This window comes from Aethalodelphis obliquidens, unplaced genomic scaffold (assembly GCF_003676395.1).
Source record: "Aethalodelphis obliquidens isolate GAN/ISIS:26980383/991018 unplaced genomic scaffold, ASM367639v1 scaffold26, whole genome shotgun sequence".
Lineage (NCBI taxonomy): Eukaryota > Metazoa > Chordata > Mammalia > Artiodactyla > Delphinidae > Aethalodelphis > Aethalodelphis obliquidens.
In genome coordinates this window covers 14576734-14593845 of record NW_020837970.1, presented here as the reverse complement: position 1 = coordinate 14593845, position 17112 = coordinate 14576734, and the positions used below count along the sequence as shown (strand labels likewise).

At 58.9% G+C, this 17112-nt stretch overlaps 1 protein-coding gene across 1 annotated transcript; it reads right to left on the bottom strand.

Moving 5' to 3' along the window:
* Nucleotides 1-4809: 4809 nt before the first annotated feature.
* SKOR1 (SKI family transcriptional corepressor 1) lies at nt 4810-13413 on the bottom strand. The gene is made up of 8 exons (XM_027123755.1): nt 11175-13413; nt 10015-10105; nt 9036-9143; nt 8461-8532; nt 7011-7085; nt 6693-6767; nt 6115-6180; nt 4810-5610 (listed from the first exon to the last, which is right to left on the bottom strand). Exons 1-8 carry the CDS (start codon nt 13359-13361, stop codon nt 5516-5518), a joined length of 2769 nt encoding a protein of 922 aa, XP_026979556.1. The 5' UTR covers nt 13362-13413; the 3' UTR covers nt 4810-5515.
* Nucleotides 13414-17112: the final 3699 nt, after the last annotated feature.

The window sequence follows — 17112 nt, the reverse complement described above, 5'->3', positions numbered from 1 at the left end:
GTCCCTGAGTTTACCAGGTGCACAGTTTGCACGTTGATGCAAACACTTTACACATACAGGTTCTACTTTTTGTTTGACACAAAGGAAACTGTAGTCCCTGGAGATGGAGTAAAAGTGTGGGCAGTCAGATTCATCGCTTTGCTGTGCTTTTCACATCTGGCTCTCGGGCCCCAGTCTTCAACCTTTCAAATCTTGCTTCTGCTTCCCTCTGCATTATCCTGAGTTCTACTGTACCTTACACTTAAGGAAATGGCCTTGCCAAAGTTGATCCGTTTCATGTCCAAAACATAACAGGACCTTAGTGCTACCATAAACATAAGTTGTACTATACCAGGAACTTGGAACAAGACTGACTCCTCATGCTGCCTCTGAATCTTAAAAAAATAAAGTAATAATAATGCACACTCCTTACTGAACATCCATGGGCCAGGGCCTTCACCGGTATCTCATTTTAATATTCCTGACAGCCCTACCTTGTGGGTATTACTGCCACCATTTCACAGGAGACACTGAGAGGTAAAGCCACCTGGGCATGATCACTTACAAAGTGGCTGAAACAAGACCTGATAAGACCTTTAGAGGCACAGACCCTGAAAAGACCCAGGTTCTGCCCCCAGGTAATTCAACTGCAAAAAGCAGTCCTAATGAGTAAGATGAGAAGGGAAAAAAGGCCGACAAAGTTCAGATTTCCTGTGATGTGTTTCTCAGCGTTTTTTGAGGTACCAATTTCTTTCCAGGGGAAAAATGTTGGTGCATATGCTTTGCTGGTGCCCGAGCACGCGCGTAGTCCGCCTGGCGGTCTCTGCAGCCGCTGCGAGCCAGGTTGGTCTGTCTCCAGCGGCCGCACCGCTCCCAGGCTCTGTGCTCTCTTTAGTCAAGGCACACGGACAGTCTCGGAGCCCCAGGGCCGCCCCAGGGCAGCGGCGGGCCCTCTCCCGCCGGGCGCTCGGAGCTGCCGAGCAGCGTACCATCAAGGATCCATTTCTGTTCTCTTCAATGGAGATGAAATGATCCTTTCCAGGTAACAGCCGAGAATAGGGATCCGTGGGACCTCTCGTTGCGCCTCCTCAGCTCACGGCCTCCAGTTCATGGAGTTAGAGGACAATCTTTGGCTTTCTTTTCTCCCCCCAAAGATGTCTGGTTCCTTGGAGGCCACTTGGATAATTGGGTGAGTAGTTTTAAAGGTCACTTTCTGGGATGTCCAACGAGGAAATGACCAATGGTGGTTTGGCTCTCTCTCCTTCTAAAGAAACTCGTCATCCTTCGTCCCTCTTCTTGGCATAACCCTGGTCTCAGAGCAAAAACTAGAAAAGACACAAGCAATTCCTAGTGCTGTAAAAGCCAAAGACCTAGCTGACTTTCAGGGCTCTGCACAGTTCTATGAAGTAGGTATCCTTTGCCCCCTCATGTTATAGATGAGGAAGCTGAGGCACAGAGAGATTCAACAACTTGCCCAACCAATGTCACACAACTAGTCAGTGGCAGAGAAGGGACTGAGACACAGGAAATCTGGCTGTAGAGTCTGTGCTCTTAACCAAACACTATGCTCCCTTTGGGGGCATAGAGTGGGACTTGAGGCTGTTTAGAATTAATGCAAAGAATATGCAGGTCCAGTTCTGCTTTTGTTGGTGGTCTAAATTCAAGGACAGGTCACATTTTTGTCACATTTTTGTAAAGGATCAAGGCTAGACTTTAGATCAGGGTAGCTGGGAATGGGTGGACAAGTGTGTGCCCCGTGACCTTGCAAAATTAGAGGGAGTGAAGGAGCACCCTCTTCGGGATGGCAAGAGGGTGGCAAGAGGAAGAAAGCTTTCCTGTTCTAGGTTGACAATCCCTCACCTGACACCTGCCCCCCCAAGACTAATCCTATTGATGAAGGATATTCTGAGCAGTAAGCCTGTGTTTAATTAACTACGCAAATGAGCCTAACTACTTCCCGGTAGCTGCTGTCCAGAAGCACCTAGGGATTCCTTCCCTCAGAAATTTCCAGCACCCAGATAAACAACAAAGTTGGAACCTATTTATCTAGACATCTGTTGAGTACCTGCGATGCATCGGGCCCTGTGTTGGAGGTTACAAGGAAGGGCAAGATGTGGCCCCGATGGCCAAGGCACTTACAGCCTATGAGAAATGGAAACACCAAGGATAACTCAGGGAGGTGGGCACCCTATTAGCTTCATTAACCAAGTGCCACAGGAACACAGAGGTTACTCCCAGGAATCCAGAGATCTTCCAGGTGTCTCTTGCCGACACATTACACTGAACGGCAGAGGAAACGAAGGTGGGCATCGACCTACTGGTTTCTCCCAGGTGAGTGAAAAAGCAAGCAGCTTGGCGCTGTTTCCATCTGCTCCTCCAGCTTCACTCAGTTTATCACCCTGGATTTGCTGGGACAGGTGAAGATAGACATCACCTGCCCCAACAAGCCTCCCCAGAGCCTTCCTCTGCTGAAAAAGGAGTGGGAGGTTGAAGAGGCATGTTTACCTCGTTCTTCACCCCCAGACCTCGGACTCCAGAGCCCGACCTCCTTGGGTACCACCGGGAGCCGAGGTGAGGAACAAACACCACGAAAGAACAGCCAGCTCACCATTCCCCAAGCCCCACTTTTTCTCCCTAAGACAAGGCTCCCTAGTCTGGGGTCTTCGGACGCTGGTTGTAATGCCTAAAATGTGTCGCAAGGTGGCAACGTTGTGGCGATGAAAAGACTAAAAATCCTGGGGTTTTTTTTCAAAGCATATTTTCCCTATTAATGTTTCATTTAACTTAATTAGAATCTGGTAAACTAATTAAAGTAGCTACGAGCCCCGCAATCAGCAATAATTCGTATAATTATTGATAATTACATCCATACCAATCGTTTGGTTATTAACATTTGAGGGGTACAAACAACTTCTGAGAAGAATCGGAGCCCAGGAGGGTTTTTGCGAGAGCTTTCTGGGTCGCATCCGCCTACACTTCCAATCCAAAGAGATTCTGGTCCAGGTGGGTCCGCCTGGCCCCAGCTGCCTACAGCTCTTTTCCCCACTTTGTGGAATTAGAAAAGGAAAGGTGAAAAGGAATGTTTGCCAGCATCCTCTGTGTGGGCCGCGGCGACGCAGTAACTTCCTGACTGGATAGTAACTGTTGATCCCATTTTACAGAGAAAGTGCCAGTTCCTAAGAAGCGGTTCCGCCCAGCGGAGAAAGGCGCTTTACTCTCCCAACCCGCGCTCCCCGCCGGGTCCTAGCTCCACTCGTCCCTGGCACTCCCTAGGGACGCATGTCTCTCTCTGGACCTCAGTTTCACCTTTGGTAAAGTGAAGGACTGATCTGGTTGGTTCCACCCATAGGAAAATTCCCGCTCCCTGGAGGGTCCCTTTCGGGAGATCGCGCGTCCGAGGCGAGTTCACCTGTCAGCGACACCTCACAGTTTACCCGGCCATTTTCTCAGTCCCCTCTGGGTCTAGCCCTCGGAATAACCTGGGACACGAGGGCTCCGAGCCCCAGCGCAGCGTGCTCGGGGGCCTGGCTTCCTGCGTCGATCGCGCGGCGGGTCTCGCCGCCTGTGCCCCTTCCCGGAGGCCCCGAGCGCGCCCCTGCTCGCCAGCTCTGCCCCGGGCCCTCCGGACGACCCGCCACGAAACTTCCCCACCGGCGCAGCCGAGGGCTCCCGGGCCCCTGCTGCTCACCCGGCGGCTGGGCACAGAACGCCCGCCTCCAGGGTCTCTGCCGGGCCGCCCGGGGACGCGCAGTGAGAGTCCTGGGGTGTCGGAGGGCAGAGTCGTCGGGGCGCGCGGGTCCAGGCTGCGGAGTGATGCCCTGCGCTTGCTTCCTCCCAGAGCGCGTCCACGAGCCGCCGGGGACGGAGGCCTGAATATTATTTTAGAGGCCGAGAAGAGGCCTAGGAAGACTTACGGGCAAGACACGGCACCTCTGCTAGTCAGGTAAGGAGGGGAAATTTGATACCAAATGATTCCCGGGACCGTGCGCTTTCCCACACTCTCCTCCCCTCCAAAAAGCGCGCTGCCGTTTCCATCATTTATCTGTAGCCCAAGAAGCGGGTGCCCTGTGGAAACTGAGGCCGAAGGGGGCGGCACGGGGCGAGGTAAGGCCTCGGCAACCGCGGCCGTCCCCCCCGGATTCCAGCAGCCGGCGTATCTCACCTTCCTCCTTGGGCTCCTCGACGTCCGCAAACCCGGTGGGACTGAAATGGACGCAACGTCAAAAACCGCCAGGGCTCCCTCCGTTCAGCTAGCGGCGAAGCAGGCGGGAGCGCATCTGCGCACAAGCTGCGAGACCCCTGCGTTCTTTCCAGGCCTGCCGGGCCCAGGCCCACCACTCTTACCTCGCCCCCGCCCCGCCCCGCCCCGCCCCGCCCCAGAGCTCCAGGGCCTGGCGGACAGTACCCACGCCTCCTGGCAGTTCTGGTTGAACCTGGGATTCCCGGCAGGGCCCGATTCGGTCTCTGAGCGCCCCGGAGGTGGCTTCTTCGGTAGGGCAGACGTGGAAATGGACACGAGTAAACTCTCGGCCCCTGCGAGCGCTGGAGGGAAGAGTCAGAGACCTTGCAGTAGTTCTCTTTCTCCGCCGAGGCCCAAGGGAAGGTCCTAAACGTGGGGCGGGGGTGGCCTGCGGGGCAAGCTGGGGGCGCCTAAAGGACTGGTGGAGAGATCGGGATGCTTGCTGCTGCCCACCTGAGAAAATGCGGGTCTCAGCCCGGGCGCCCCAGAACCCGCGCTATGGTCCCCACGCACCACCTGTTGCGCCCGTCTCCCCCGCCCCTCCCCCCGCTGCCCTCCCACCTCCACAGCCCCGGGAAGTAACAGATATTTTTTTATTAAAAACAAAACAAAAGTCACGGATACAGGGTGGTCTCCCCAATCAGGCTCAAGGTGGTCTCCCTCTCGTGAGTCAGTTGCAGTTGTCGCCCTTTTTAAAGTGCTGTTACATCAAGAGGTTACAACAAAAAATAGACAAAGCAAAACCCAAGAGTGAATGCAAAACGGGACCGGAAGTAGGTCCAGGAGAAGGAAGCAAATAACTTACAGCATAAATAAGTTAAAGTGAACCCAATACTGAACCGAGAGACTCACAGTACATTTATATCCATTGCACATAGCCACTTTGTCATTAGGAACAAGACTTTCAGAAGTGGACGGGACGGGGAGCGCGGGGCCAGCGAAGTTCCTACATTGTATTCACAGTTGGGGTTCCAAGGCTGTACAGGGGGGAGAGGCCCCCTCCCCTTTCTTACCCCCTTCGGTCCGGTTAACCCCATGAGGTCCGATGCCCAGGAGTTCAACCGTGAGGCGAGGTGGTATTTACAGTTGGAAACGGAGACGGGGTCCTGGGCGGGGGCGCCCGGGAGGGGGCGGGCAAGGCCGAGGCGCCCGGGAGGAGAGCGGGCGGGCGGGAGGTTGTATTTACATCGGTCCAGTCCGAATGGCTTGTATCTCGCCTTAGGCCGCCGCGGCCGCGGGTATTTACAAGAAGAGAGCAGCATGGCTTGAGGGCGCGTGGGCGCGGCCGGGCCGGCCCTAGGGCAACAGCGGGGGCTTGAAGGAGCAGTTGCCAGTGCAGTGCCGGGGCGTCAGCATCTTGCAGGAGAAGTGGTGCAGGGCGTCGTGAGCTTCTGGAGAGACAGTCGATTGGGCAATGTTGGGCGCCTCGCCAGGCCTGCGCGGCCCACGGGCTCCCTCCCTCCCCTGTCCGCCCGGGTCTCACCCACCCCCTTCAGGCTCAGGGGTTCTCAAGCGAAAGCATCAGAAGGTGAGAGGGTAGTAGAGAGATCCTGGCTATCCAGAACCACTGCTCTAGTTCAATTGGCCCATTTTACAGAAGAGGAAACTGAGGCACAGTAAGAGGGAGTCGATCGGCCCCAAACCAGATTTGGACCCGGTGGCAGATTTCCCAATGCTCAGAGCTCAAGGGGCTCTTTCTCCCTATCCCACCGTTCTAGCATCATTTCTCCATTAAAATCAATTTCCAGTTCCCTCTTCTCAGCTACTGATCTATGCAGACCTGGCCTTCCCCTCTCACTAGCACTGCCATTCATTCATTCGTTCGTTCATTCATTCACTCATTCGCCTGCACAGCCAGCGCCTGGCACCCCTCCTTCTTTCCCCGGCTTCCTCACCTTTTAATTTCTGCTGGATGGCATAGCGCGCCTTCCTCTCTTGGTCAAGTTCGTTACACAGAGTATCTGGAAGACACAGGAAGTAGCCGGTGACCAAATGAGACCACCTTAGGGCCCGCTGGGGTCACAGCCCAGGCCTCACCCTCTTCTCAGCGCTCAGCCCCTGGCAGAAACAAGTCCCGGAGACTGAGGGAGGGGGTGTCAAAGCTCCAAACTGCAGCTTGGCAGAGGGAGGAAATGGCCTGGGATGGCGCTTAAAGGCAGACGGATCTAACCAAAATTAAAGCAAACTTAGGCATTACTTCCCAGGTAATTTTACGCCTCGATTTTTAATTTAGAAACCATGGAAATTGCCGCGATAAGAAGTTCAATCACTCCATGTAATGATGCCTGCAAGCCGTCTGCTGGGCTCGCTTGCCATTCTGAGGCTAATCAGAGTATACAAAGGATATTAAATAAAAAAAATAATTGTTAAATTACCTTCAATTTAAATCCAAATGACTAAGCCAACATTGCGGCTCCTGCCAGACGAGAGGCAGTTACGGCCGGTGCACGCGCTCACCTGACTCCCGTCTTACCTCTGACAATTTGCAGCTGTTGCACCATTTCTTCTCGATAAGCCAACTCCCTCTTCATTTGATCCTGAAAATTATCTGTGCAAATTGATTAAGTGAGAGCTGTTACGCACAGCCCCCTCCCTCGGCCGACTTTCTCCACTCCCCAGCCGCACCCCACCCCCTCCGTCTTTGGCCTAGTGGGAAACCCCAGAAAAGGAGGGTTCTGTGGCTCCAGCCTCGTGCGGAGCGGCAGCTACTCGCACTGGGGTCCCGGGCTCAGCCCGGAGCTTGCGGGAAGAGGGCTCTGGTGATGAGGTGGGGTGGGTCTGGATGGGGTACCTTTGAGACTCTGAAATTCTCGCTCCAGCTTCTTGCGGAGCTCCATTTGCTCCAGGAGCAGTTTTTGCAATTCGTCTGTGAAGGGGCAAGAGTGGGAGGTAAAGGAAGAGGATGGTGGGACTCAGGAGGCCCATAAGGTACCCAGGTCCTCCCCTGGCCGGTTCCCCTGAGATGGGAGTAGGGGAGGGTGCGACCGGATGGTAGAGGCCCTCAACACTCAGTTTTTCCATCTGCACCCAAAGGATTGGGGCAAGAAATGGGGTTAGGGGATTAGGTTGCCCAGGAGAATCAAATTCAGGATAGTAGAATGCATGTTGGACTTCTAGGCCCTGGCCCCCGGCGCCAACCAGCATGGTTTCTGCTTTAAGTTGTCCCTAACTCCCTAAGCGTAGAGGTTGGCCTAGGAAGATGCGGTTTACCCCTTCAATTGACAGACTTAATCCCTCCCTTCAATGATACAGACCAGGGAGAATCTGGCCAAAGCCTTGGACCTCTGCCCTGGAAAAATACATATATTCACAACAGTTTGTTTACAATTTCAAGAGGTCCCAAGACCCCAAATTCATGCTAAGAACGCTCATAAGAAGCACCGAGGATTTTGAAGGTAATCACATAGCCTGTAAAATCTGTAACTAGGAAGAGTGGAAGACCACCAGTGCTTCTCTCCCTCCCCACACCGATTTCCAAGCCCACCCCTGGGCTGGGTGGGGGCAATTGGGTGTGGAAAGCCCTGTTGGCGCCCTCAAAAGCAGCCCCAAAGGGGTGGCAGGGGAGCTGCCCTGACCACGGGGCTATTGGTATCTGGTCCTCCACGTGGGGAGGCTCTCTGAGAAATCCCCCCCTAGCAGGTGCTCAGAAAACACAAACATGGGAGCCAGAGAAGCAAAGTGGGTTAGAAGCTCCTTTCTCTGTGCCTCAAGTCACACACTTCCTTTTGCAGTGGAGCAGCAACTCCAGGACCCCATTCCACAAACAAGGTCCATCCTCACCTTATTTAGGGTGGGGTGGAGTTGGTTATGCATTAACTCCAGGGGAAAAAAAAAAACAATCCTCTGAGACATTCCCAAAGTAAATGCGTCCTCAAAATCTTGCTATTCAGATGAGGCTGAGAGACCCAGATTGCCCTGTCTGATTGTCCACATGCATCAAGTTCTAAGCATCATTACTCATTTTTCTTTCTCACTGGGCTATTCAGACAGGCCCGGCCTTGGGAACTCTGGGGTGGCTGGTTCCCTCCCCCTGCTCACTTCACTCTTCCACTTCCCACCCCCGACCCCGGCCTCTGTGCCAGGATAATGTGTCCAGGGAATTATCCCTTTGGCTCAATGAAGACTGATTCCCCAAGAGACTTTTCTTCTCACACTCACTCCTACACAAATAACACCCCTTTACAAGAAGGGCCCATCGCCCCCAAGCACAGTGTACCCCCATTTCACAGATTTAACCTCACCTCTGGCCAGGTTCTCGATATCCTTCTCCACTAGTTGAGTTCCCGTGACATCTAGGGTGAGCCCATCTTCACCTGGGATAGAAGGGCAAGTAAGAGGGGTTTTGTCCTGGAGAGGCCTTGGGAGGGGAGGGGTGAGCTTCCTGGGAACTGTGCTAAGTTGGAAACCTATTTCAGACGCTCTGCATTTAGAGGAGACAGTTACAGGCATCCAGTACTACCCACCTTTCAAGTCATTATTTTAGGGGTACAGCCTTTATTTTAGAGAGTGACCCGCTGGAAGAGAGTGGACCCAGGGAAAACAGGCTATCTTAGGGCAGGAAGTGCCCTTTGACCTGTTTTATGTGGGTGATGGTGTTCCTCATATTCTAGTAAGCCTGCTTCCCTCACGGAAGAGCCTCAAACCCAGCAAGGAGGTAAGCAACTCAGGAAACCTGGCCCGAACCTTAAATATTTATGTGCCAGCCGCGAGAGAGGAACGGCAGCCCCTTAGGCTTGCCGCTGGAGCAGGTGGAAACCTGGGCGACCTGGGGCCCAGCTCCCGGGTGGGGGTGGAGTGCGAAGGTCCTAGGGCTCACCTCTGTCTGTATTTGCGGGACTTGGCTGGGAGATACTCCTTTGGTCTGGATAGGATTTCCTTGTTTCCAAATCGTCGGCAGTCGAGTGATTGTCTTCCTTATCTGGCTCTTAAAGGCAAATAAACCGAGTTTCAAGGAGAGGCAAAGAAACCGTGACCCCGATACGGCCAGAGCTGCCGCGGTCGGGGCGCCCGAGCCCTAATTAAAAGCGTCGTGGCCGCCGCTGGTTCCCGGCTGTGCGCCTGGGCTCGCACCCTCAGGCTTTGGGCCGGCCACCCCCTCCCCCGCGCGCGATCTGCTCATCTCCGGCTCCACGCCCCCTTCCCAGCCCCTTGGAAAAGAGCAAAACGAGCAGCCGAGCCCACCAGGGACAAGCGACCTACATCGCGTGCAGATACTGGGGCACCGCGAGCGCGCGTGGCCGCCGGGTCTACCTGCACCGAGAACGCGGCCCAGGCGGCGACCCTCGGGGTGGCGGCTGCGGGGGGAGACATCTTCCCCGGCCTGGCCTGCCCGGATTTCCGAGGCCCTCAGTCCATTCTCTGAGAGCCACTGGGTCCCGCGCGCACGTGCCCCCGCGTTGGGCTGCAGCTACCACGGCACTTCAGGAGTCCCCAAGGGGGTGGCCATGCGTCCCCACCCGTTCCCGATCCGTCCTGACCACAGGGAACACTTGCTGAATAAATGAGAGGTTCTGAAAAGGATGCCAGGCGTGGTTTGTAAAAGGTTTAACCCAGTGCCTGAGGTGTACGTGAGCGGTATCTATGCGGTGGAGAGGGCGGATGTAAGTCGTTGGGAGTCCTCGCTTAGCTTCCTTTTTCTTTCACTGTTTTTCTTTCCCTCTCCCTCTTTCTCTCATTTTCTCTGCCTCTTTCCTCCTCTCGTCTTCCCTCGCAGGCCTCCTCTGGCCCCGGCCCTCTGCGCGCGGTCCCCCCATCACACTGGCCAGGGACCTCGGCAGGGGGGCTGGGGGCGTTACCGTGGGCCTCGGGGGTGCAGAGGTAGGAGGCCGCGGGCCCCAGCGCCGCCGCCGCGCTCTTCACGTGCTCCTCCAGCTCGGGCGCGTACACCTGCGGCGGCCGAGAAATGACAGGCGGTTAGGGGGGCGTTTGGCGGCGGCTCGCAGCAGCCCAGCCCTGCGCCGCGGCCAGGAGAGAACATGAGGGGGTGACGGAGGTGCGCTCGCCCGCTGGACCCGAGCGCCCCGGGCGGCCGTGACGCACGCGCCGCAGCCTTGCGCCCTCGGAGGCCGCATCACCGTTGTGGATTCCTGGTAATTATTAGCGCCCTCGAGAAAATTACCCGAAACACAAAGCGGCTCCCAAGCCAAGGGCAGCTGAAAGCCGCCCCCACCCTCTTCGCCCGTCTCAGCGTCTTCCCTCCCGCCCGCGCCCAGTCCCCGATATAAACGACGCCTTTCGCATCCGGCTAATGATTCGTGTTTTAATGGACCGAATGGAAATGTACAGGTGTGCGCACCCACTTTCAAGTGCACACCCCCCACCCGAACCCGCGGCCCCGGCAGCCAGAGAGCCCCTCTCCCGCCCCGCACGCCTTCTCGACGACAGCTTCCTGCCAACGAACCCTGCGGTTCCTAGGGCAGGAATTCGAAGAGACTCGGAAAACTACGAGTTCGTGTGGAGGAAGATTCCGGGGACCCCGTACTGCGGCTTGGTGGAGAGGCATCCCTCTCCTCTGTTTACCGGCTCGTCTTCCCCGGGGCTCACATCCCCATCCAGGAGGGCGTGCTACCGGCCCGGCATCTTGAGCGCTTTTCTCTGGATTTTGGTCCCTTTCCTCTAGACCCATTTTACTTCTACCTTTCTGTCTCTGTGTGACTGCCAGTCTCTGCCTGTTTCCTCCCCACTCCCATCAACAAAAACACAGCACACGCATTTTTCAGGCCTACCCGCCACCCCCACCCCCCGATCTTCCGAAACCCTCAGTCGGGGGTCCCAGGGAGCCCAGCTCCACAGAGCTCCCGAAGCTGGGCCTATCCAGAGCAGCCGGGGCCTACTGCTGGAACGCCCGCTCAGAACAAACTTCCCGTCCCCAACCCGGCCAGGGCCTGCCCCACATCCCAGAGCTGCCGAGGGGTAAGCAAAGAGGCGCCCCCAGCGGGGCGGGCGCGGGGCTCACCTTGGCCGGCGCGGGCCCCCCGAGCGGTCCGCAAGACTCTCGCAGCTCATAGCCCCCACTTGGCGGGCTCCTCTCCGGTCTCTGCACCATGTCGTCGGCTGCCAGGTCCCCAAATGCAGACCGACTGGCTGGGGGTAGACCCGGGGGGCGCCGGGGACGAGGGCTGCCGCCGTCGGGAGAGTCTGTGGGGCCGTCGGCGCCCGATGAGGTGGTAGACAGGGGCCCTGCCTGCTGGTCGCCATCAGGGCCGTCTCCTGTGCTGGGCGCGCCGGGTGCACCGGGCTCGGCCTTGTCCGGGGCTCCCTCGTCGTCGGGGAAGCGGTTGGACTCCACGTCCACCTCGGGCTCGTCTGCAGTGTCCACGTCGGGGGAGGCGGAGTGGTAGCTGGAGCTGCCCTCGCTCAGAAAGTCCGGGCTCACGTAGCCGCCGCCGGACCCTGCGCCTGGCCCGGGCCCACGGGCTGGCCCGCCGCCGTACACGTCGCGGGCGCTACCGTAGAGCTTGGCGATGCTCTCCGCGTCTTTGACCACAGGCCGGAAGGCCGACACGTAGGAGCCTTTGCGCGCGGGCGGCGGGGGCAGCGGGGCCAGCGGGGGCGGCAGCGCCTCGTCGGCGACTTCCTCGTCCAGAGGCCCGCGGGACAGCGCGCTGGGGCAGCGCTCCTCTGCGACCAGGCCGCCCTCCTTGGTCGGCTCAGCACCGTCCAGGGGCTCGGGGCCGCCGCCACCGGCAGCAGCCGCAGCCGCCGCCGCTGCCGCCGCTACAGCCGCCGCCACGGCTTTGGCTTGGCTTTGCGCGGCTGGGTAGGGCGGCACTGGGAGACTGCCTGCCGCCGGCCAGAACATGGGAAACGTCGGGTACACAGTGGCTGCGGCAGCCGCCGCAGCCACGGCCGCTGCGTCCTTGGCTGCTCCGGGGGGCTGGTGACCCCAGAACATGGCGCCGCCGCCCGGGCCAGCCCCCGCACCGGGGGGCAAGTGGCCGGTTCCTGGGCCGCCCGCGCCTGCGCCAGTGCCCGCGCCCCCGCCGCTCCCGGTGCCTGGGCCGCCCTTGGGTTCGCCCGCGCCTAGCACGGGGTCGTCCTTTTTGGGGCAGAGGCCGAAGGCCGTGGGAAAACCGTAGGGATGAGGGAAAAGCGGCGGGGGCAGCTTCTGCAAGAGGCCAAAGCCCTTGCTGGGCACTGGGATCACCGGGTAGCTGCGTACGCCGGCGCCCCCACCAGGTCCTCCAGGGCCCGGGGGGCCGCCAGCTCCCGCCGCCAGACCAAGTCCCCGCTGCGCGTGAGGAGGAGGCGGCCCGGAAGGCCCGGCGGCCTCTTCTTCGCCACAACGCAGGCTTTTGTGGGGCGGCGGGCCTGGGGCCATCTCCGCGCCGCACCCCGGGCCGCCCCCGCCGCCACCACCAGCACCACCCTTCCCCTGCCCACCCGACCCGCCATTAGCGCCGCCGCCTCCTTGCAGCGAGAAAGTCCGCTTGCGAGTGCCACCATTGAACATGGCCTTGACGTCCTCCCAAGCGTGGCTCAGTTCGTCTGTGGCCGACTTGTCACTGAGTTTGAGGTGTCGGCGCCACGAGTTAAAGTTGGCTGCGTCGGGCTGCGTGTACTTGGCGTCGGGTGTGCGGTGCGAGTGGAAGATGAACTTGTTAGGCGAGAAGTACATGCTGCAGTAACCGCACTTGATACACTTGGCACGCGAGCTGTTGTAACGCGCGGGGATGAAGCTGCCACGCGAGCCCCAGGCGCACTCGTGCACCACATCGAAGGCGAAGTTCTCGGGCAGCTTGGGTGGCTTGTGCTCGCCCAGGAACGACTTGCAAAGGCGTTCGGCCTCGCGCTTGGTGATCATGCCGCAGCGGCGCGACGAGATGGGCATGGCCCCGGCCCGACGCAGAATCTCCAGTTGCACCGGTGTGCACTGCACGCATGTGATGCCCAGGGCCACGCGGCGGTTGTGGATCTCATTGTAGCTGTAGTTCTTGAGGAGGGTGTTGGAGATCTGCGCCAGGCATAGGCGCTCCTGACTGTCGATGACCAGAGACACGATAGGCACCCCGTACAGCGACGTCTCGCCCACCTGGTTGGGTTTGAGAGCGCTGGAGCCCGAGTAGGGCTGCAGCTCCTGCTTGGAGTTGGGCGAGGAGTTGCCCTCGCGCCCCGGCCCCAGCTGAGTGGTGAGAGCCTCCATGCCGCCGCTCCTGCGAAACAGAGAAAGCAGAGAGCCGATGAGCCATTTTCAGCGCCAACGCCGCTTGGGCCCGCCCAGCAGGGCGCGCCGAGTCGGGCGCGCGGGGAAACTTGGCAATGGGGAGTCCAAGCTCATTCGCCCCCTGGACGGGCGCCTTTTGTTATTCAGACGCGTGCTGGCGCTGGAACAAAAGCCCCCGGGGTTTGGAGGAGGAGTATGGGTAATTGAGACCTCAGGAATGCCCCGGTAGCTAGGAACCTGATCTTCTTTTCGGACAGGGGAGAAAGTGGGGCCCAGAGACGGAGAGTGACTTGCCCAAGGCCACACAGCAAAGCCATTGCCGAACCCAGGCTTCCTGGCGCCCAGATCCGTGCGTCTTCGGCCACCCTCGCAGGCTGCCCTACCCGTCCGGGTCCTGAAGCCCTGACGTCGGGGACAGGCCGCCCCTCTGCTCAGTCGCGCATGCACGCGGGCGGGGGCAGCGCAGGGAGGAATAGGGAGGGGGGAGGGGCGGTCACTGCCCATCTCCAGACAGCAGGGGGCGGGGCGGGGCGGGGGGGTGGTTGGGAGGTGGCAAGGAGAAGGAGGAGGGCCTAGAGGCCGTGAGGGAGGCGGGGAGAGACAGAGGCGACCGCTGTTCGTGGTGCTGAACCCGACTCTTTCCAAAGCACGCCGTGAGTGCCCAGCCTCAGGGTTGCCCCCACTGCACCCAGCTCCGCGCCAAGCCGGCTCCCCGGGATAACAGCACTGCTTTCCACAAACACGAGCTTTTCCTCTCACGCCCGGAGCCTCGCGTTCGTTGAGCAGAAAGATTCCGGCTGGAAATATAAACCGTTTTCTTTCCAACCATCGGTGGGATCAGGGTCAAGCAATTCCTAACCACATTTTCTGCATTTTTAGCTGCGTTCCAGACCAAAGCTGGTTTCCCTCCGGGTCAGCATGTGGGACGGAGAGGTTCTCAAGGAAGTTCCTCAGAAGCCACTTCTCTTTTGCTTCTAGGCATCCACTCCCTAAGTTTTCCTCCTTCAGATATGCCTTTCCCACTCAGGCCAAATGCAGTCTCTCCAGGTTCTGAGCTTCCTCTTTTGGGGCGTCTTTTTTTCCTTTTTTTGAGTATCCTTCGTGCCGGGCTGTCCTGACTTATATGGGCTGAGAAGGATCCTGGCCGGTCTCTGAAGCCACCACAAGGCTCCAGGTCAAAAGTTACTGCTGGTCCCGAGCTTTGCTCTCTGGCCGAGGCAGGGAGGCAGCCGCGTCTGTGGACATCAGCAGCGGGAAGGACCCGGGGATTGATGCTTGGGGCCCCCTAGGTGGCTGAGCCCAGCCATGTATCCTCAGACACCGAAGGCTCCTGCGGCCCAGGCAGCCCAACCCCGAGGGCCCCTCCTCTAAACTCGGCAGAAAAGGCAAATCCATTTTCAAAGGGGGCAGCTCTAGCAGGACAGGGCATCCGAGCTCAAAAGCTTCATCAAGCAGACTGGGATCTTCTGTCAGTCTGTCTCCCTCCCTCCCTCTCTGTTTGTCTAGGTACCCCGCATCTGTCGGTCTTATCTGTTCTGAGCTGTCTGTCTCTCCTCGCTAGCTCCTCTTTCTCCCATCTGTCTTCATACCTTCTTCAAGTATCAAGCTATTTATCTGTTATCTGTCTTTCATCTTTATCTCCATGGATCGAATTGAAACTAGTAGACCTTCCTTTTGCGTTGAAGTCCCTTGCAACATTTTAGGAGGCAAAAGCACTGTCCTAACTCCTCGGCTGAGGGGTCTGCAAGAAAAGCCCCGCACCCCCCTTTTAAGGGTTCTCAGGCTAGGGAGGTGGCGAGGGAGCCACGATTCTGGGAAATGATAATGTCTTCTCGGTTTCCCGAAATCGGCAAGTGTGCCTTGCCCGCATGCAGTGAAGGGAGCGCCCTGATCCGAGCGCGTCCTCCCCAGACTGACGGTCTGGAGTCCCCCCGGGGTTTTCCCTAATGGGGGAGGGGGCTCCGGACCCCGGATCCAGGAGAAGGGGGACCCTAGGAAAGGAACCGAATTTCGAAAGCCAGAGTGGAAAGCCCGGGCAAAGGGTTGTGCGCAGTGACAAGGAGCAGCGGCCAGGGCGGCTCAGGGAGCCCTCGCCGGCTCGTGGGGCTTGAGGGGTGAGCTTGGAGAGGGCGACGAGGCAGGAGGCAGGCAGCGCAGAGAGTGAGGCGATGGTCTCTTTAGGTATAATAATAATAACAACCACCACAAGAACCCAAATCGGAAGAACTAAACGAAAAAAGCTGTAGAGACAGGGCGCGGGGGCAGCCGGCGACCGGGCGCGGGTACTCACCGTGCGGCGGCGGCTGGAGCCGGGCGAGCGGTGAACGGAGGTGCGCGGCGGGCGGAGCGGCGGGCGGGAGTCCGGGATCCGCCGGGCTCTCCGGGTGACGGCGCGGCCCCTCCCCGCGCGCGCGCACAGCCGCGCTCCCGGGCTCCCCGCGCTCACACTCGCGGTCCCACTGGCCCCTCCCGCGCGGCGCCGTCTCTCAACTGGCGCGGGGCTCCAGGGTCCCGGGCGGGGAGACTTGCGCCCTGTGCCTTTGCCCCTGATGGCCCGGACGAGCCCGGAGTGGAGGCCGAAGCCTGGAGCGCATGGCGCGGCGGCTGGCAAGGCGCGGTGACAGCCCGAGTGGCGAGGCCAGCGCGGGGCGGGCGCGCCTGACATCTGCGAGCCGGGGCGCCACACCCACCGCCCAAGCAGTCACTCGCGCCCTCCCGGGGTCCGCTAGTCCGCGGGCCACGCGCCGCGCCCTCCGCCTCCCCACAGCCCCCGGGTCTGGGCGCCCCAGGTAAGCGGCCACACACCTGCTCCCTGCGCCCGGCACCTGCGGCCCAAGCTCATTAAGGGGACCAGGAGGGAGGTAGGGCCTGGGGCCACAAAGTTTGCCCCCAAGAACAAAGTGGGAAGGCCTCAGCGCTCCCGGCTAAGGGGCCAGGACCGAGACCAAGGCCAGGTAATGGGGCTACGGAAGATTCAGAAGGAAAGGGAGAGGGGATGGGTACTGCACTTTCGTGCCAAGGCAGTGGCCTTGGGAAGCCAGTAGTGTGGGGAGCCGGAGAAGAGATCAGGATGTGGGGTACCAGGGGAATGGCAGCTGGAAAGGGGCAGAACCAACTCCCCCACGGCTTCAGACTTGGATGCGAGGTGTCAGGACAGCTCCAGCATGGGGAGGGGCGACCTCCTGCCTCCTTCACTGAGCTGTGGACTCGGGAACTGGGTTTGGAGGTCCTAGGCCTTGACTCTCCCCCCCGCCCCCCAACACCAACCAGCCCAGGGCTGGATCCAAGTCACCACTGGGAGATACCTGGGGTCAACTACTAGTTGACCACTAGACCACTCCCTAGCTCTCCTGTGAAATCAGTTTCCCGTGGTGGGGTTCTAGCCCCTGATGCTGCAGACGCTCCCTGGCATCTTCTCTCTTCCCAGAGCTCCATTTCTCTCCACCCCTCTCTTTTCTCTGTCGGCTTCTGTCTTCACCATCCTTTGCCCCACTATCCCAGTGGGTCTCATCTTCTCCCTCTCTCTCAATCTCCGTCTTTCCTTATTTGAGTTATCAGTCGCACTCCCTCCCTCTGTGCCCGCACCCGTACGCCCCCTCGCCCCCCACCCCTCCGTGGCATTAAGTGTCCTTAATGGACACGTTAATTAAACTATAATTAATCATACTGTCCGGCCCAAGTTTGAACAATTACCCTAATCAAACAGAAGTTAATAATGGCAGGCATGGCC

What these genes read in the sequence shown, in the direction of transcription:
- SKOR1 (XM_027123755.1), bottom strand. Translation starts at nt 13,361, where the DNA reads ATGGAGGCTCTCACCACTCAGCTGGGGCCGGGGCGCGAGGGCAACTCC. An exon ending in TCCCGCAAATACAGACAGAG is followed by an intron (nt 8,533 to 9,035) that starts GTGAGCCCTAGG and finishes CTTCTATCCCAG; the next exon opens with GTGAAGATGGGCTCACCCTA. An exon ending in CATCCAGCAGAAATTAAAAG is followed by an intron (nt 5,611 to 6,114) that starts GTGAGGAAGCCG and finishes CTGTCTCTCCAG; the next exon opens with AAGCTCACGACGCCCTGCAC.